The sequence below is a fragment of the Astyanax mexicanus genome, unplaced genomic scaffold, assembly GCF_023375975.1.
Source record: "Astyanax mexicanus isolate ESR-SI-001 unplaced genomic scaffold, AstMex3_surface scaffold_38, whole genome shotgun sequence".
Lineage (NCBI taxonomy): Eukaryota > Metazoa > Chordata > Actinopteri > Characiformes > Acestrorhamphidae > Astyanax > Astyanax mexicanus.
The window spans coordinates 1,326,599-1,347,971 of NW_026040048.1; the positions used below are offsets into that span (position 1 = coordinate 1,326,599).

Consider the following 21,373-nt stretch of genomic DNA (forward strand, 5'->3'; position numbering starts at 1 on the left):
ACTTTGTGCACCAAACCTTGGTTGAAAAGGCTCAATTCAGCATAAAACATGAATTGAGTTGTTTGAGCCAACTGAGTTGTTTGAGCCAAATGGCTGCCTAAATGGAGGGCGAGCATCCTTGAGAAATATGAGTATACAGACTATTTTACTGACATCACCCTCTGTAGACACTTTCCAGGGAATGAAGGAATGCATACACATACACACACAAACACACACACAGACACACACACACATAAACACACATATACACACTGTGTCAGTAGCAAATGAAAGATGTTTAAAAAAAAAAAGTTTTTAATCATAATACACAGGCATTTTGTCCTTTACAACATAAACAATACTGTTTGGGCACTGTAAGTATTTGGCGAATGAGAATTCTTTTTGACAAGTTTGCATATCTTGAAACATGTTACCATGTGTAATTAGGAACTAATTCATTAGTAATAAATATATATATATATAAAGGCTCTGACTTTTTAAACACCTCACAATTCTGGGCTCCTCTAAACAACAGTCTTAGGATCAGAAAATTAAGTATATTTGATGCCCAGTAGCCAGAAGAAGGCTATATTACAATATTTTAAGTATTTTCAGCTAGTGTTTTCTAGAGTGTGGAAATGGCAACTGCTTATACAGTGGTATGGAAAAGTTTGGGCATCCCTAATAAATTTCATGATTTGTCTTTATAAATCATTGGTTGTTTAGATTAGTAATTTCAGTTAAATATATATCATATAGTAGATGAACACATTGATTTTTGAGAAGTGAAATGAAGTTTATAGGATTTACAGAAAGTATGCAATAATTCTGCAAAATTAGGCAGGTGCATAAATTTGCACCCCAACAGAAAAAAATACATCAATATTTATTAGATCCTCCTTTTGCAGGAATAACAGCCTCCAAACGCTTCCTATAGCTTCCAATGAGAGTCTGGCTTCTGGTTGAAGGTATTATGGATCATTCTTCTTTATAAAACATCTCCAGTTTAGTCATGTTTGATGGTTTCTGATCATGAACAGCCTGCTTTAAATCACACCACAGATTTTCAATAATATTCAGGTCTGGAGACTGAGATGATCATTCCAGAACACTGTTTGTTCCTCTGCATGAATGTTTTAGTAGATTTTGAGCAATGATTAGGATCGTTGTCTTGTTGAAGTATTCAGCCCCGGCTCAACATTGTTCTCAAGAATCTGCTGATATCGACTGAAATCGATGTGACTCAACTTTAAGAAGATTCCCAGTACCTGCACTGATCACACAGCCCCACAGCATGATGAACCACCACCAAATTTTACTGTGTGTAGCAAGTGTTTTGGAATGCTGTTTTTTTCTGCCATGCATATTAACTTCCAAATAACTTAATTTTAGATTCATCAGCTCACAGCACTTTATTCCAAAATGAAGCTGGTTTGTCCAAATGTGCTTTAGCATACAAATTTGTGCTTAAGGTATTCAAATCAATAAAATGACAAGTGTGCCCAAATTTACGCACCTGCCTAATTTAGTTTAAGAATTATTGCACACTTTCTGCAAATCCTATAAAATTCATTTTACAAATCATTTATACAATTCAATTTCTTTATATAGCGCTTTTTACAACTGATGGTGTCACAAAGCAGCTTTACAGAAATGTGATAGAAGGACAAAATCAGGCAAAACATTAAACATAAAATGTACAGATTACAAAAAACCCCAGTGAGTGCAGAGGCAAGATAAAACTCCCTCAGATGGAATAAGTGAGCAACTAGTCCGAGTCAGGCGAATAAACTGGATGATGAGCAGCTGATCTGTGATGGAGAAGAGCTGACTTTCAGAAACTTCAATCAGTCTGGCGGGACAGGGAACAGGAGAGCCTGAGGGTCCAACATCCATCGGCATCGGACCAGACAGGTGGGCAGTCAGTAACTCGGAGAACAAACATTATTAGTTTTTAATTTTATTGCTTTTAATAAAAAAAAAACCTTTGATATATATTTTATTTGTTAATATAAGCTATGTTACGCAGAAATATTAGCTCTGGGAACCAGAAATGAGGCAGTCAATGATAGAGGACTCCTGTTCTTTAAGTATTGGTATCTAGCTTATTTTATTTATAATTTAAAGTTAAGCAAGTCTTTACATTAATCTACACATTTATTTGTTATAGTAAATTGTTTTTGTTTATTTACAGTTAGCTTAAATCAGTGGTCGGAGATTATGATACGTTTATCCAGAGATAAATTGATCATGTCATGTAAAAATTAAATGTTGTCAGATAACAAAATCTATTACAATTTTGTGTATAAATTGTTTATTTTGGTAATAATATGATTACTATCTAGGCAGGTGCTCCTCTCCAATTTTTTTCTGCCCCAGTGATGTTCAGGTAGCGCTACCAAAGAATGGAGACAACGAGGCCAATAAATTCTAAGCTAAACTTTAATAATAAAATCTATTCATATAAACTGAAGGAAATAAAGCTTTCAGTATCACTTTTCATGCTTGGTATTAGTTACAACATATTTACAGACACAGACTGACTGTTTATCACTTAAAATATACCAGACTAGCTTAGCATTAGCATTCTTAGGTGACCAACCACTAGTATACATCTATTAAGCTATAGAGACTAGTATCATGACATCAGCAGACATAAACAAACCAGTGCATTGTGGTATTTTAGGACACGATACTATGGCAGAGACGGGCTGGTGGCGTGGTTTGGTTTTATTTACGTAATTTAATGTACAGTACGATGAAATGGTGAATGCTTGCTGTGTTTTTAAATTCCCAGCTTGGAAGCAACATGGAGGATTCAGAGGTGGAAAGTAACAAATTACATTTACTCACGTTACTGTAATTGAGCAGATTTTAAATTTGTAATTTTTAAAGTAGTTTTTAAAATAGGTAATTTTACTTTTACTCAAGTACATTCTGACACAAGTAATTTACTTCGCTACATTGGAAAACTCCCCTAATGAGTAAAAAATAAAATGCTGGGGAAAAAAACCTATTGTCTGAATTAAAAAATAATTGGCGCAGATGCGCCGGCGCACGGATGCTCACGCGTAGAATAACGAGGCAATGACATCCTCATGCAATGTAAAATATGCCTGCCCAGCCGGACAGAGCTGTCAGCTTTCAAAACTTCCACATCAAACCTGTGAAAGCATGTGGTGGTAAATTATATGTATATTCTAAATTCACTACAAATTAAAGCAAGGTGAGCTAGTTATAACTAATAAATTAAAGCTAGGTTATCTAGTTATAACTTGTAAATTAAAGCTATGTTATCTAGTTATAACTAATAAATTAAAGCTAGGTTATCTAGTTATAACTAATAAATTAAAGCTAGGTTATCTAGTTATAACTTGTAAATTAAAGCTAGGTTATCTAGTTATAACTTGTAAATTAAAGCTAGGTTAGCTAGTTATAACTAATAAATTAAAGCTAGGTTATCTAGTTATAACTTGTAAATTAAAGCTATGTTATCTAGTTATAACTAATAAATTAAAGCTAGGTTATCTAGTTATAACTAATAAATTAAAGCTAGGTTATCTAGTTATAACTTGTAAATTAAAGCTAGGTTAGCTAGTTATAACTTATACACCACACTAAGCAAAAGTCCAAGCTCAAGCCAATTGCAGTTTTCCTAAGGTAAGGCTGCTCTGCTTGTTTGTTTATCTTATGGTATGGTCCATTTGTTTTGATTGTGTGTCCAAAACATGGCGGGCGCTACCCAACATGCAACGCACCATTACGTTGTTGCCCACACTCTATTAAAACCACTGGCTACCTTACTGTGTAAATTACAGATATATCATCTACACCCTGTAGCTTTCTGTGTCTAGATACAGTTTTGGAGGATATGTAGAGGATATATAGTTCTTTTAGCATGATAATTAAAACGAATGCCTAAGTTGTAAATAACGACAAATGAATCATAGTCAATAAATTTAGAGTACTGCGATTCACAGAACATAAACCTGCTACATGTACAGTGGTGCTTGAATGTTTAAAAAATAATAATAATTTTCTATATTTTTGCATAAATATGACCCAAAACATCATATTCCTAAAACTTATATAAAGAGAACCCAGATAAACAAACAAGACTAATATCTTATATATGGTCATTTATTTATTCATGTAAATGATCCAATATTAAATATTTGTGAGTGGCAAAAAGTATGCCAACCTCTAGGATTAGCGGTTTGAAGGTAAAATTAGAGTCAGGTGTTTTCAATCAATGGAAGGACAATCTGGTCTGAGTGAGCGGAGCCCTGTTTCGTTGAAAGAGCAGGGATCTATCAAAAATTGCTTTTAACAACACATATTTGGGGAACTGTGTCATAGTGTAAACAAAGGAGTCATTTGCATATGGGCGAGGATGGCTTGCCTTCACTGATGGAACAATGAATTCTGAATTATATCAGAGAACTCTCAAGGAAAATGTCAGTTTGTTCATCAACTGATTCTCAAGAGAAGATGGGTAATGCAACAAGACAATGATCCTATGCACACAAGTCATTCTACAAAGGATGGTTCAAAAAGAATACATTTATTTTTTTGGAATGGCAAAGTCCACGCCCTGACCTTAATCCAATTGAAATGCTGTGGAAGCGAGCAGTTAATATGTAATATTGAATAATTTTCCTCAATAAACAAATTATCAAATATAACATTTAGTGACTCATGTTTTAACTGCATTCTCTTAATTAACCTATTAGACATGTGAAATGTATTAGGTTGTATTTATGCAGAAATGCAATATTCTAAGGGGTTCACAGATTTTTGAGCACCACTGAATGTACTACTAATCTCTGCTATTCAGCTATTACTAAACAGCTATTCAGTACTATGCTACTATTAAGTACTATTAAATCCTATACAACTACTCCATACTACTATTCAGTTCTATACAGTACTATGCAGTGAGCCTAGCTGACCGCGCATTTTCTTTCCAAAGCAGCGCGAGAAAGATCGAGAGTGCGTTTTGTGTGGCTCTGTGTGTGTGTGTGTGTGTGTGTGTGTGTAGATGGTGTCGCAGATTTTAAAACTCTGAAGCTGCGAGCGATTCCAGAACATACTCGAACAACATAAAGAGAGAAAGGAAGAAAGAAAAAGCGAGAGAGGGAGCGAGAGAGAGAAAGAGGGAGGGAGAGGGAAGGAGAGAGAGCGAGAGAGTGAGGGCGAGAGAGTAAGCGATAGAAAGACACTGAGGGAGAGAGATAGAGTAAGAGAGCGGTAGAAGTAGAGTGAGGGAGAGAGAGAGAGAGTGAGGGAGAAAGCAAGAGCGGGTAAAAGAGAGATAGAGAGAGGGAGGTAAGTGAGAGAGAGAGAGTGTGCGATAGAGGGAGAGTGAGGAAGAGAGAGGGAGAGAGTGGAGGAGAGAGTCAGAGAGAGGAGAGGGAGAGCAGCAGTGAGTGAGGGAACGGTAGTGCGCGCGGCGCTGCTGTGCTGCTGAGCGGGAGCGGATGGAGCTGTCCTCGCTGGGTGAGCGCGTGTTCGCGGTGGAGTCCATCACTAAGAAGAGAGTGAGGAAGGTGAGCAAACAAACAAACAAATAAACGAATAAACAGCGCGCGAGGAGGTGAGGCGTGCTGTAGGTGAACGGCGCGCGCGGTTTGTTGTTTTGGACACTTTCGCGCCCCAGAACGCCTCCAGCCGCAGCGTCATCTGATGCGCGCGCTGCAACTTGAACCCTAAAGTTGTCGTTGACGCGTTTTGACTTTTTTTTGTTTGATTGTGTTGTTGCGGTAACGCGCGCACGTGCGCGGCGATGCAGCTTAAGTTGGCTTTAAAGTGCTCTTGCGTGCGTTTAAAGGGGGTGTGCGCGCGCGTGCGTGCGTGTGTACGCGCGTGTTTATGTGAACCCATCGGGGTGCTGCTGCTGCGCGAGCGCGCGTGTGTGTGTAGGTCGAACTCGCTCGCTGCGCGCGCTCAGAGAGAGCGTGCTACGCAGTTTTTATTTACACGCGCGCGGGTCAGGCAGGGCCCATCTGCTGCAGGGAGAGCGCGCGAGGAAACTTCAACAGCAGCACAGCAGCGCTGTTATTTTTATTACTATTATTAGCATTATTATCATTAATAATAACAACTTTACACAAAATGCATTATTTATATTATAACCTCCCAGCTCGTGCGCGTGACAACCAGGTGTGAGTGTGTGTGCGCGCGCGCGCTGTAAGGCTGTGCTTTTCTGCTGCTACCGTTTATTGGTGACTAACAGCGCGAGCTGCATGTGCGCTCGTGCAGCAGCAGCAGTAAAGAGGGGGGCGGGGCAGCGTTGCGCAATCGCAGGTTGTTTACGCTGTTCCGTAGCCCCGCCCTCCCCCTCCTTTCCACATCCCATAAACCTTCTAGAACGTCCTGTTTGATTCGAAGGAGCGCGCACACGGGCACACGCCCCCTGCCTCGCGCCTCGGAAAGGCACGGAATGGAATAACGTCACCGCCGCCGAGCGCCGCTACGTCACTCCCGGTAAAGGGGGGAGCGCGGTGTGGATTCCGCGCCTTAAAGGGACAGGATGGCACAGTTTACGATGACGCACGTGCTGCTGTTTTACCTCTGTTTTTTGTTGATCTCTTTATCCCTCTCTCTGTCCGTCTCTACTTAATCTCTCTCTCTTTCTTTCTCTCAGGCTGTGCTGTTAAAGGGGGTGCTGCTTAGCAGGGCCACTTTGAGTATGTGTTACAGGGTATGAGTGGTGTTACTGGGTGTTTGTACAATACATAATAATGTTACACTGTATGTTTGTTACAGACGACTGTCATAGGGTGTGTATGTTACATATTGCATACCTGTCAAGTCTCCCGTTTTGGCCGGGAAACTACCGTATTTTACTCCTCTTTCCCGCCGTCCTCCCGTATTAGTATTTTCCCGTAAATTTCCCGTATTATACTAAATAAAAAAATATATAGGCCACAGGCGACAATGCACTGACCGCTGTGTGTCTCTTAACCAATCGTGGTGCTGGTCCCGCCTTTCAGGAGAAACAGCCAATCAGCTAGCTGGTTTTGCGGAGCGCAGTTTAGTGTGCGGGAAGCCCCGCCCCTCCCCTCGCTGTGAGTTCAGGCAGCTAGTCGGAGCAGCTGTCGTTAAAACTAATCTGGATATACGGAGATTTTTCTAAAAGAAAGGTAATTAACCATGTAAACTGTGATGAGATTGTTTCTGATAGCTGGTTAAAAAGACTCTTCTCTGAATCAAAACATAAATTAAACCCACTGTGTGCTTAATAAAATACAGCTTGTGACTCAGTTAGCTTAACTTTAGAATTAGCTAGATAGATATTCAGGGTTTGAGAAAAATCTACATATATATATAATGCCCTGCCCTGATGTGCCTGATCAGCCAATAACTATCATTTCCAAACTCTATTAGTTCAGGGCTAGTTTTAGGGTTTGTTAGAATTTGTTTAAATCTCAAGTATTGTGGTGTAATGTATTATTTAGAAGGGGTAGAAGAGATGGTTGAGCTGGAGAGAGAGAAAATGTGGAGAGGGCTGAAATTAACTGAACTGATCAGGAGTGGACTGAACGATAGAAAGAAGTATTAATGAAAGATTATTAATTGTGTAGGCCCCTTAGGACTATTATTTACTTATGGAATATATCTGATCCATGTCCTTTTTGTAAATTTGTGCACCCTTCAATTTCAATTTTAAATCTATTAAATAAAAAAAAAATATATATATATATATATATATAAAAAAAAAAAATATATATATATATATATATATATATATATATATATATATATATATTTTTTTTTTTCCCTCGTTTGGGCTGTTGGGGCGGTGGAAAAAAACCCTTATTTTTAAGTCCAAAACTTGACAGGTATGATATTGTTGTTACAGGGTATGTGTGTTACCAACTAGTTTTACAGGGTATTTGTACATTACATTATGTTTTTACAGGGTATTTATGTTACATACTGTTGTTACAGGGTATGTGTGTTACAGACTGTAACAGTGTGTATGTGCATATGTTACAGAAGGGTGTCAAAGGATATTTGTTGCATGTTTGTTACAGACTGGTTTCAAAGGATGTTGTACATTACATAAAGCTGCTGTTAAAAAGGGTATATGTGTTACAGACTGATGTTACAGGGAGTGAATACGTACATTACACTTTTTCAAGGTATGGGTTTGCATACTAGTTGCAGGGTATGTGTGTTACATATAGTTGTTGCAGGGTATGTGTGTTACATATTGTTGTTGCAGGGTATGTGTGTTACAAACTGATGTTACAGGCTGTGTTACAGACTGTTCTTGCAGGGCATGTGTGTACAAACTGGTGTTATAGGATGTGTGTGTTACAGACCGTTGTTGCAGGGTATGTGTGTTACATACTGTTGTTGCAGGGTGTGGGTGTGTTACATAACACATTCACAGGGTATGTGTATTACAGACTAGTTACAGGGTATGCATGCTATAGGTTAGTGTTACAGGCTGTGTGTGTTACAGACTGGTGTTACAGGGTATGTGTGTTACAGAGCAGTGTTATAGTGTGTGGGTATGTTACAGACTGATGTCAAAGGGTGTGTTGATGTTGTAGACTACTGTTACAAGGTATGAGTGTTATGGACTATTGTTACAGGATGTTACAGAGCAGAGTTTTTTTTGGTATGGTATTTTTCTTAAAGTCAGGAAAAACACTTTCTCTTTCAGTTTTTGTCTGACAGTCTTATTTTTATTTCTTTCCCTTTCAGTTTTCTCTGACAGTCCCTTTCTTTCTCTTTCTCTTTTAGGGAAATGTGGAGTATCTGTTGAAGTGGCAGGGATGGTCCCCTAAGTAAGTATGAGGATGTTTTTGTTTCGCACTCTGATGACACACTTCAAACACACTATAATACATACACTGTACTACACACACTGTAATACACACACTGTAATACACACACTGTAATACACACACTGTAATACACACATTGTGCTACAGCGGCTGATTATAATTGGAATTTCTTCTTTTGGCTACACAGCTGTTTATCGCCACTTCTTCTAAAACGTCTAAGCGCTCTTGTTTTAAGAGCTAAGATATGATTTATAGATAAAAGTTTATTTTGAGACCTAAAGATGAACCCTAACACTGTGGACTGAGAATGATCTAATTGTACACTGTTCCATATTGATAACTTTTTTGTACAGGTGCCCAATCAGCACTCACCCCGTGCAACTCAACAGCCGCATTTCTAGAACACGATGATCTGTTAGATACAATGATTGTGGCTTCATGCTGCAGAAACTGTGGTCTCTTATACAGACCGCACAAAAAACAAGCGTTCAGACAGTTCTCAGCACTGCACACAGACACATGACTCCAGTGAGACATGACACGCAGTGAGACAGTTGTAAAGAGTAAAGAGATAATGGAAATAGATACTACATTTTTGTGCAGCGCAGTTGGTGATTGCTACGTATTAAAAGGACACTGGGACAAATGTAACTGTAGAGTGTTGTGTGGGTAGAGTTGTGAAATTATATATTTATATATATATATATATATATATATATATATATATATATATATATTTTTTTTTTTTTTTTTTTTTTTATATAACTTTGCACCTTTAAAATTGCAGCTAAAAAAACAAACAAACAAACAATTGGAAACTATATCCATTCATCCTTCACCAGATTTATGATTGTTTGGACACATATTATGTTTAATATTTGTTCATTATTTGTGGATTAATATTACAGATTTATAAATATAAAAAAACACATGTAATTAGATAGTAGAAAAAAATATATATAAAACCTCAACTCAGTTGGTTTTTGGCTGAGGGCAGAGTGAAGGAAAGCAGTTGACAACTGCTCAGCACCTCTAGAACTCCTTCAAGACAGTTGTAGAACCATTCCAGGTTTTATCTCATGAATCCGACTGAGAGAACCAGCCAAGAGTGGGCAAAGTTGGCAAAACAAAAGGTGCTAATTTGAAGAATCTAAGGTGTAAAATATGATTTGGCTTGTTTAGCACTTTTGTGTTGGCTTCATACGTGCATATGCGTTCATTCATAGTTTGATGTCTTTAATATTAATCTACAATGTAGAAAATAATAAAAAATAAAGACAAAACATTAAATGAGATGAGTGTTGTGTCTAAATTTATAACTGACACTGTATTTAAAGTTTATAAATATTTGAACTTCAGTACTTTTAGTTAAACAGTCAATAACTTACATCTGATGGTCTGTTCTCATATTTCTCATTCAGCTGATGTGTTTTTTTCTAACAGTGATGATCTTTTGTGTTCAGATTCTGCTGGGAGGTCTGCTTTACTGTCATACAGTTAAACAAGGGGGCTCAGATTGGGTTCCTCTCTAGCACAACGGTCTTAGGTTTCACTGTCTTTGTTAGGAGCCTGAATCGCTGCTTCAGAAGGAAACTGCTCTTTCCTGACGCATCATTGGTGATATATTACATGGCTAAAAGTGTTAGGACACCTGCAAATTCAGTATTTCTTCCGTGACCAAAGATTAAAGAGTATTGAAAAGAGTTTACCATGCTTTTCTGTCCAGGACTTCTACTAGATTTTTAAAGCATTGCTGTAAGGATTTGATTGCATTCAGTGACAAAAGTGTTAGCATGGTTGGCATGTCCACAACTCATCCCAAAAGTATTAGATGAGCTCCATCATTACAGTTCCATAGTTGCGTTGCACTGCTCCAATTCTCCCAATTAATCATGGGTGTGTTTTGGGCGGAAAGTAAAATAAACCAATCAGTGTGCAAGTTGACATTTTGTATTTTTTGCGCCCTCACAATACCAAAGACACACCAACATATCCTAAATCCAGATGCACGATATGCAATTAACCAGCGCTCTATAGATTGCTAAAATAGGGCCCATTCTGTTTTTGGTTTTCTAAATAATTTATGTTTTTCTTAATAGTATTGATCTACAATGCAAAACATTTAAAAATAATGAAAAAACACTGAATTTAAGGTGTGTCCAAACTTTTGACTGGTATTGTGAATTATATATGTCTGAACACCGATAAAATTAGGGGGTGAAAAAAACGTCCAGCAGGATGAATCACTCAAAGCTTAATAGTTAAACAAAAAGGTTTTAGCGAAAGCATGTGTTAATAGAAGCATGTGTATTTGACCCAGTGTGTGTGTCTGTGTGTTTGTGTGTTTGATAGGTACAGTACATGGGAGCCGGAGGACAACATACTGGATCCTCGACTCGTTCTTGCCTTTGAGGAGAAGTGAGTGTCTCTCACCTGCAGCCATTTTACATGTATTCAGATTAATTTATTTAGGTGGATTAAAAATCCTTTATCCTGGACTTTTCTATTTCTCTCTCTCTCTCTCTCTCTCTCTCTCTCTCTCAGGGAGGAGCGGGACAGGGCTCAGGCCCACAGGAGGAAAGGCCTAAGGCCACGGAGACTCATCTTACGGGTAGGGAAAACTTCCATACTGTTTGACCCACCTTCACAGTAACATAACTGAATCACATACACTGTCCAAAAGTATCCAGACACCAATAGAAAAGCACTGAACAAGCCTAGCAGAAACTTTACTGTAGAGTAAACTCCATTAGGACTCTTTATTGGAAAAGTTGTTATTGGATTCTGGAAGTTGGTTGGACCCATTCTTAGACTAGTACTGATTCTCTAACACTGTGGCTGTAACAGAAGTATCAGCGCATCATCACACACTTTCATAAACACCACCATGCAAATGTCTACCAGCAGCAATAATATATAATATCAGGATTACAGCAGCTGAGCAGTGGTGAATTTTTTCTCTTCATTTTTCTATTTCTATTTTATTTTATTCTATTTTAGAACATTTACGCCATGGAGCTCCGAAGCGCTCACAAAGGTCCAGTAAAACCACCCCCCAGAATCCGCCTTTCCCTAGCCCGCTCGGTGGGGGCGGAGCTAGAGCACAGTGGGCGGCGCTTCAGGGCGAAGGTAGGCGGAGTCTTTCACCATCGGCAAGAAAAGCGCAAAAGCAGGCAGTGCGCATTCAAGCGGCCAAACTATGCCGAAAATCCACGGCAACGACCTCCGACCCATAAGAAAGACTCTGCAGAGGAGGAGGAGGAGGATGAGGAAGAGGAGGAGGAGGAGGAAGAGTGGGAAGAGAAAGAGCGGGAGATGAGAAAGAGGAGGAAGACAGAAAAGGACGACGAGAAAACAACAGACATGCGTCATGACATTGCAAGCGGTATGTTTAACATGGCATCGGCATGACAACTGTTGCTAAGATACCATGCATGTAGCATGTACCAGGGTCAGGGAGGCCATGCTGCAATCTCTGAGTTGTCACGACTCTGAGTTAGTGATCTAAGCTAAATACAGATGGCTAACTCACTGTGAACACAGCAGAATCATGAGGGGGGAAAAAAACACCACCAATCAGAGAGCAGCTCCAAGTTCAGTCCTTCTGCCGCACAGCACACCATGACGAAGCCCTGCAGAAACACAACCACAGTCTGCCTGGAGATAAGCTGGTGTGAAATGAGGTGTCCGTGATCAGCTGCTCCATGATCCGATGTTACATAACATTTCCAACAACAACACTGAAAAAAATCAGACACGTTTCAGGTGTTTTGCCTGAAGTGTTAGAGCCGTGGCGTCACCGCCGTCATCCTAGCGGGCGCCAGCGTCCTCGCCGGGGCCTTTCTTAGAGTGCCCCTGAACTCGCACACTCTGCTCTAAAGGGGACCTGGCTCTAGGTCTGAGTGTTCCTCAGGATCACACCCTCCTGAGCACGCACTGTTCTTTCAAAAGCACACAACCCCACCCCCAGATGTTCCCACAAAGCTCCAGCTTCATTGCAGTTCAGATTACAGGCTGTGCTGCTCAATTAGTACTTTTTCCCCTCTGTTGGCACAACCACACAATGGGTGATGTGTTTGATCTTATCTTGGAGAACATGCACTATATATATATAAATAGTACCAGTCAAAAGTTTTTGACACACTTTCTCATTCATGTTTTTATTTGTAAATATATTGTACATGAGTACTGAAGTCATCCAGAATATAAAGCGGCATGTGAGGAATCATGATCTTTTCTGGGGTGCTGTTAACTTGCGGCTTCTGAGGCTGGTAACTCTGATTAAATTTTCCTAAAATCTAAAGGTTGCTTTTCCTTTAATGGGGTAGTCCTGATGAGAGCCAGTTTCATCATAACGTTTTTAATGCTGACTGCACTTTTAAAGTTCTTAAAATGTTTTAGATTGACTGATCTTCATTACCTAAAATTGAGTAATTTTTGCTATAATATGGATTAGAACAGGAAAGGAATTCAAGTAATTAACTCTTGAGTATAGCACAGTATAGCACAGCTGTTAACTGAAAGCCTGAATTCCAGGAGACTCTACCTCATAAAGCTGACTGAGAAAATCCAGCCAAGATGTGCAAAGCTTTCATCTAAGCAAGAGGAACCAATTTGAAAAATCTAAAATCTAAAACATAAAAATATATATATATTTTAAGTGATATGCTTTAAATTATAAGTTGTGATCATACAATATATTTCAATATTTAAAACATTATGTTAAAATTATGTCTTCTTAAATTTGCAGAAGATATAGGAAAAAAACACTCAAAAGCACAACCTATTGCTTTCATGTTGCATTTAAATATAGCATAGTTACACCCTTGAAATATATATAAGTTGCCATAAGTTGTTGCAAAGTAGTACATTTAGTATGTATTTACCTATTAATGTAAATACCTATTCATTTAAATTCTAAAAGTATGTTCTTTTCCATGCTAAGTATACTTTTAAAAATATACTTAAATGCACTTTTCTTTTTTCAAAGGTAGGGTTGTTAAATGCTGTGTCCGAATGAAGAAACAATGAATGAGGAGGTTGTCCCAATACTTTTGTCCATTAAGTGCATGAAAATGTCTCATATCTGTAAAAGACACGTATTCACACAGCTCTGAATATAATCAGGATACTGTTCTGAAAAGGTGATGCAGCACTCTGGAGGCAGAGAGTAACTATAGCTGCTATAGTAACTCATCTGAACGTGGTTTCCCAAAACCCAGCCTGGTGTAGTACTATGGAAACAGTGTGGAGAAGGTTTGGAGCTTTCGTGGGTGTAGCGTAATTAAGGAAATTACTGGTACTAGCTTGGAACATCCGCAGCTCAACCATGGAAATGGGCACAATGTAACGACTCAAACAGTGTGGCACAGATTTGTAATCATTATAACTCAAAAATCGCTTCATAATCGGATTACTGCAGTTACTACATCTATACATTGATGTAGATTTGTAAACAGTATACTCTGATTGATACTCTAAAGACTCAGGCAAGGATTTTAGCTCAGAAATTCGATTTCTCAGAGCATGTAAACTTTTCACTGGAGTATTCTTCGATTTCTCAGTCTGTACATGTGTAAAAACAGACCATGGTAGCAGAAATGAATGAGCAGCTTTTAACGCATTCAGAGCAACACTGAAATAGTACCAGTCAAAAGTTTGGACACCTCTTCTCATTCAATTTGTTGTTTTTTTCTTTTATTTATTGAAGACATTAAAGCTATACAGGAACAAATGGATGGAATTATTTATTAAACAAAAAGTGTTAAACAAACCAAAAGAAGTTTTATACTTTAGATTCTTCTATGTATCACAGATCTGCAGACTCTTGGTATTTAAATCTCAGTGTCTTTATAAGGGAGAGTCACCTGGAATAGATTTCTCAGCATCTTCAAGGAGTTGCTGGAGGTGTTGAACAATAGTTGCTGCGTTTCCTTCATGGTGTGAAGCTCCGGCTCATCCCAAATCACCATCTTAGTTCATCAGGTTCAGATCAGAGGATTGTGAAGGACAAAAATATTTTCACTCTTTACTATGTAACTCCATATGAGTCCCCTAATTGTTTTTTATATCTTTAATATTAATATATATATTATATTAATATTAAACTTTTAACTGGTACTTTACACCCAAAGTAAAAATCTGATTATTGCCTGATTAATGAAAACTCACAGTATTATCATCATCTGATTACCCAAGTTCATGTAAACTCAGACGTCCTGCAGTAATTCAGTGTAGCACAGGACTAGATATGGAGGTAGCATACCCATTGAAAGGATTGGAGAGAAATCATAGAAATGTTGTAGTGGAACTACAGAAATTGACATAACGTAACCATAGAAACAGTGTACTGTAACTAGTGGTGGCCAATATTGCCCTAAAAAAATTACAATATTTCAGGGTATTTTTGCAATGAGAATATTCTTTGCAATATGACAAAACATCAAATTCAAAAATACACAACTGAAATAAAATGCATGTTACATTTAATTAGGCTAAATTATTGCATACGATATAATATGATAAATCACTATTTGAAAGTCAATGATACAATATTTGATGATGATAATAATGTACTCCTTATATCCAAGACTGAAGTAAAATAAACAATGCTGGGAACAGTATGAATTTTTCTTTTGCTACAAACTGCAAAAAAGTTGAACCATGATATCCCATAGATATTGTTGAGATTATTCTGGACGATATGATACTCACCAACCCCCCCCTACTGTAACTATGCAAATGTGTGTAGAGTAACTATGGAAACAAGAGCTAAAGTCTCTCTCTCTTTATCTCTCTCTCTCATAGTCAAAAAGATGGCAGTAGACCACGCCTCCTCGATGGAACAGGAAGCTGTCGTCATGGCCAACCAATCAGACCACTGCGTTTCATCAGATGAAAGCGGGGACCAGCCAACCAAGCCTTTCCACTCTGACAGCAGCAGTTTAGTTCAGAGACTCACAGACCAATCAGCCATCAGCACAATCACAGACACACACGAGCAGGAGCCAATCACAGACAGGTCAGGGGGCGGGGCCTATGTTCTGACATCAGACGATGAGACCAAGTCTGACCAATCACTGATCAGCAGTACAGAATCGGTTTCTTTGCTGAAAGGAGCGGGTTCGATTGACAGGGTCCAGAGACGAGCGTCGGTGATACAGTTGATTGACAGCTGTGTGCAGGGTCAGGTGAGGGGGGCGGGTCAGGCTGACGGGTCAGTGGACGAACCGGAGAGGGGGACGGACAAGGACGAGGTCACGGCCGAGTGCACAACTACTTTACAGCTGAGCGCTGAGGTCACAACGAAGGCCGATGACGACACACTGCATCCTGGGAAGGTGATTGTGACGGACGTGACCATTAACTCTCTGACCGTGACTTTTAAAGAGGCCATGACTGCCGAGGGGTTCTTCAGCGGGTACGGCCTGCAGGTCTGAGGGACAGTGAGAGGGAGGAAACCGGCCACAGGTTTACAGCTACTAGAGGAACACTTCAACTCCAACTGCTAGCATGACTACCAGATACCAGATAGGGAGAAGTTAAAGCGTTAAAATACAGTCATATGAAAAAGTTTGGGCACCCCTATTAATCTTAATCATTTTTAGTTCTAAATATTTGGGTGTTTGCAACAGCCATTTCAGTTTGATATATCTAATAACTGATGGACACAGTAATATTTCAGGATTGAAATGAGGTTTATTGTACTAACAGAAAATGTGCAATATGCATTAAACCAAAATTTGACCAGTGCAAAAGTATATGCACCCTTATCATTTCATTGATTTGAATACTCCTAACTACTTTTTACTGACTTACTGAAGCACAAAATTGGTTTGGTAACCTTATTGAGCTTTGAACTTCATAGCCAGGTGTATCCAATCATGAGAAAAGGTATTTAAGGTGGCCAATTGCAAGTTGAGTGGCATCATAGGCTCATCAAAACAACTCTCAAATGATCTAAAAACAAAGATTGTTCAACATAGTTGTTCAGGGGAAGGAGACAAAAAGTTGTCTCAGAGATTTAACCTGTCAGTTTCCACTGTGAGGAACATAGTAAGGAAATGGAAGACCACAGGGACAGTTCTTGTTAAGCCCAGAAGTGGCAGGCCAAGAAAAATATCAGAAAGGCAGAGAAGAAGAATGGTGAGAACAGTCAAGGACAATCCACAGACCACCTCCAAAGAGCTGCAGCATCATCTTGCTGCAGATGGTGTCACTGTGCATCGCTCAACAATACAGCGCACTTTACACAAGGAGAAGCTGTATAGGAGAGTGATGCAAAAGAAGCCATTTCTGCAAGCACACCACAAACCTCATTTCAATCCTGAAATATTACTGTGTCCATCAGTTATTAGATATATCAAACTGAAATGGCTGTTGCAAACACCCAAATATTTAGAACTAAAAATGTTTAAGATTAATAGGGGTGCCCAAACTTTTTCATATGACAGTACTTACGATAACAATTATAAGATTACTACTGGTCCGCAAGTTCTTGTGTAAATCTCTTGAGTTTAGCTTTAAGGAACCAGATTATTCAACAATCAACTTTTGATCATTTTCCGTCCACAACAGCTGCAGTCGATCAACTGTGGAACAGTGTGTTCACACTACAGGTTATGTGTGGGCAAGAACTTGACGATACAATATGATATTGTGATACTGTTAACAGGGCAAAACTATAATTGTATAAAAATATCACATTCACGAAATTGGAATAAAAAGACTAAGTTTACTTTTTTTGCAGGCCTAACAGTGGGATCTAAAGACAGATTTAAATAGATCTAAAATCTATGTAGTGGGCGGGGTTAACCCAACGACTTCTTTGCAGTCTGACTGACCCATACACTATATATATTCAGTGTTTACATTTTACAAGATAGTGCTGGAGCTACAATGCTATTGTTGCTAATAAACAATAAAGAAAAGTCAACTTTTCATCCAGGTCTTCATTAGGGTGGTACTGATTCCCAATAAGGTGCAGGTTTTCATTCCAGCCAATTAGAAGCACATATTATCATCAGTTGTTTGGCGACTGCTGGACTAGGCAGATCCAGTTTTGCACAGTGATCTAGATTTAAAAGAAAAACAGCACTTAAAAGTGAGGCATCATGGGGACAATCCAATTTAAGCAAATATGTGTATATAAACACATACACAAAGTGATTTGCAATATCAATAATACCACCTGCCTAATATTTAATAGATTTTCCGATCTGAGCTGGCACTAAAGCCTGCTGTGCACTGTGAATTTTAGCATGATTTTAAGCTCAATCTGGTCGTGCTGATCGGGCCCAATTTTAGCTTCATCGTGTGTCGTTTAATGCGCAGTGTGAGAGGGGAACTATGTCCAATAAACTGCCCAAACGAGCTGCGATTAAGGAGTCTGAGGTGAGGAGGGATTTCTGATATTTCAAAATATTTGGTAGATTTTTTAAAGTCAAGACCTGTTTTCCCAAAATTCACTGCAAATATATTCAAAAAAGCCTTTCTTGTGGAGTGATGACCTTTCTCATATGGGTATCTTGCGTCTGGATATATGGAGAAACCTTTTTGAGGAGATCCTAAAATCCTCAAATAAATGAACAGCTCTAATAATATGGAGAAACACATTGTCTCAGCCATGTATCTTCTTTTTTACATGGAATTTTAGAGCACAACAGGGCACAAGTTAGCAAAGCTATGCTCTTTTTCAAAATTTTGCATTCTGGTGAACCGAGCGCTTGTGTCACGTCTTAGCCCTGTCTCATGTCTCTGTGTGTCTTCCCCACGTGACCTGTGCCTCTCTGTGTCTCCTGTCAGTAGATTTCAACCATGTGTTTCTCATTTGTAGCTCCGCCCCTTCCCCAGGTGTTTCCAATTCTAGTGTGTTTTATGTTACTATAAATAGCCCTCCTCTGCCACCTTGTCCTCCGTCGGTCTTTGCACCTTCCCCTGTTGTTTTGTCTCTCTATTGTTTCACCGCGTTTCATAGCCCAAGTCCTTGCTCTGTGTTTACCTCTGTTTATCTCGTGTATATTTCTGGTTTCCTGTTTATTTCCATTGTTTTCTCCTTTGCCCTGCTTAGTTTAGTTCTCCTTGTCTAGTTTAGTTTCTTGTTTAGCTCTATGTTCCCTGTATATAACCTTAGTCATTTGTTTCTCGTTTATTTCTTGTTTTCACGTTTATAGTTTATTTCCTTATTTATTTTCTAGTTTATTTCCCATATATATATATATTCCCTGTTTGTTTATTATTATCATCGCTCGTTTGTTATTGGTTATTTGTGTTTCTTTGTTTCATGTTTACTTGTTCCTCGTTTCTATGTTTCTTTGTTATTTAATTAATAAATTATTTGTTTATTTCGCCCTTACCTGCACTTGTGTCCGCTTTCCTCGTCTACCTGCCTGGGTCACTCCGTGACAGCTTGTATGCAGATAGAGCTCTGTCAGTCGGACTATACAGTGTGCACATATGAACCGCAGGAGTAGTTTGTACATGACAAACAATTTAAACTATTCAAACTGGCTTAAGAAAAGATGCCAGCAGCAGATCAATTTAATTTCTGTTGTAGGCGAAGCCTTTATAAGCATCATTGAGTCTTGAGCGCCCATGCCCCTGGTGCTCTTCACCTTACTGTTCTGGTCCAGTCGTCTAAAACCTCACAGTTTGGTTCTTGTCAAAGAGTCTTCACTTTTTCCTGCTCTTCCACTCTAATACAGGAGCAACTGAAATCAGATCATCATTTCCTACTCCTGTCAGTGGTTTAAATGTTATGGCTGATCGATGCATATGCTGGATGTGTATATATAAACTGTAGAATAAAACTGTAGAAAACCACATATCATATATAATATTTGACGTTTACCAGCATGTAATAACAGAAATGAGAAATGAGCATGTAATAACAGAAATGCCTACAGACCAACTCCAGTGTTTATTAGCAACATTAGCATAGCACCTCCTGTTTTAAACTAAGAAAGCACATTTCCGATGCAAAACCATGTCTTGACTGACTGCACCTGGGGTCACTAATCAATCATGATACTTTAGTTTCTCACCTGATTCAACTGGTTCTGAAAAGACTATTATACCAAAGAACAGGCAGGTTGAAACACAGCCAATCAGATGCTTTTCTGCTTATAACATCACTGCGGTTAATTGGTTAACTGTGGGTAACCATCAGCCGCAAAGGATACATCAGCTGCGTCCTAAAAAACTATCTAAACATTAACTGCTTTTCAATTAAGGAGTTAACAGTTATGGCAGGACTTTTATCCTTTAAGGGCATTCTAGACAGGTCTTATATTTGCATAAACATGACATCAATTTCTTAAATCCCCTCTGAACACAATTTTATTTAAAAATGACCAAAATACTCTCTTGGGTGTGGTCATAATATTCTATTAAACATGCGTGACTGACAGCTGTCCAACACTGACAAACGAATGCTTGTTCATATTACCATGGCAACACCAGCTTGCTTGTTCCGGTTGCTCAGACTAGAAGAAAGCGTGGAGCTGTTAGCATTGTGATTGGTCAAGTTTCTGCTAATGTCAGCCTGAACCTATTTTAGACCGCCCATTCTACATCCAGAAGAGTTATAGTGATGAAATATAGCATTTTATAAATTTATCAGATTTTGGAAATATGTAAGTATGCTGTTCATTTACATATGGGGGGGGGGGGGCAGATGAGACATTTAACCAATTAGAAACAAAAAACAAACTTAGATTGAGCTTCCCATAGGATTTAAACAAAAGCTAGAAAGAGAAGATTACAGATCATGTGTGAAAATGTTACATAATTTTACAGAGTTTACTATGACAAGCTAACGGTATACCAATGCTAACAGATGCTCAAATTCCTCAAACCCTCCACTCAAACAGCTCCACAACTTTATATCACATCACACAGTGTGAACGTGTGTGTGCAGTCTGAGGATAGATCTGTTACAGGACCAGATCAGATTAAATCATTTTTGTTCTGTTATCCTATCCAGCATTTCCTGCTGATATCAGCTGAGATCAGTGGCGGTGTCTCTGCAGTAGCAGTGCTAGCAGCTTTAGCTGAAGTGTTCCTGGGATGTGATCCGAGCGGGAGTAGGGAGTATTTACACGAACAGCTGAGTGATCAGTCGATGTAGTGAAGCCTTTTTCAGCGTATTTATCCTTTACAGATGCTCTCGTTCACAACGGAACCTTGTTTTTATTTGCTGATGTACTCTTGTTTTTAGTGATGTAGCGACCAATTGTGGACGACTCTGAACATACTGAGTGTTGCTGGCAGTGAAGCCTGATGTGCACGCAAAACACACACATTCCTGAAAGCATTACTGGTGTTTCACGTTCTAACAAAACTATAAGCTACAAAAAAATACACAAAAAAATATAAGCTGTTTATGTAGACTGGATAATGATGACATCACTATCACTACTTCATAGATCCTAGTTCTGTACCTGTTCAGGTGGGCAGGAGGAAGGTGAAGGCCTACCTGGCTCAGGTTGATCCTTTTTTTTTTTTTTTGTCCTACCTGTGGTTAGAGCGTGCGCACCCCCCTTCCCCACCCATTGTGCTCCGAGGCCTTTCTGCATTTTTAAAGAGACAGT

At 38.9% G+C, this 21,373-nt stretch overlaps 1 protein-coding gene across 1 annotated transcript; it reads left to right on the forward strand.

Annotated features, from left to right (window-relative positions):
- The first annotated feature begins 5,031 nt into the window (after positions 1-5,031).
- On the forward strand, positions 5,032-20,439 carry LOC125794065 (M-phase phosphoprotein 8-like). The gene is made up of 6 exons (XM_049473502.1): positions 5,032-5,531; positions 8,740-8,783; positions 11,136-11,201; positions 11,328-11,394; positions 11,784-12,168; positions 15,591-20,439. Exons 1-6 carry the CDS (start codon positions 5,463-5,465, stop codon positions 16,220-16,222), a joined length of 1,263 nt encoding a protein of 420 aa, XP_049329459.1. The 5' UTR covers positions 5,032-5,462; the 3' UTR covers positions 16,223-20,439.
- Positions 20,440-21,373: the final 934 nt, after the last annotated feature.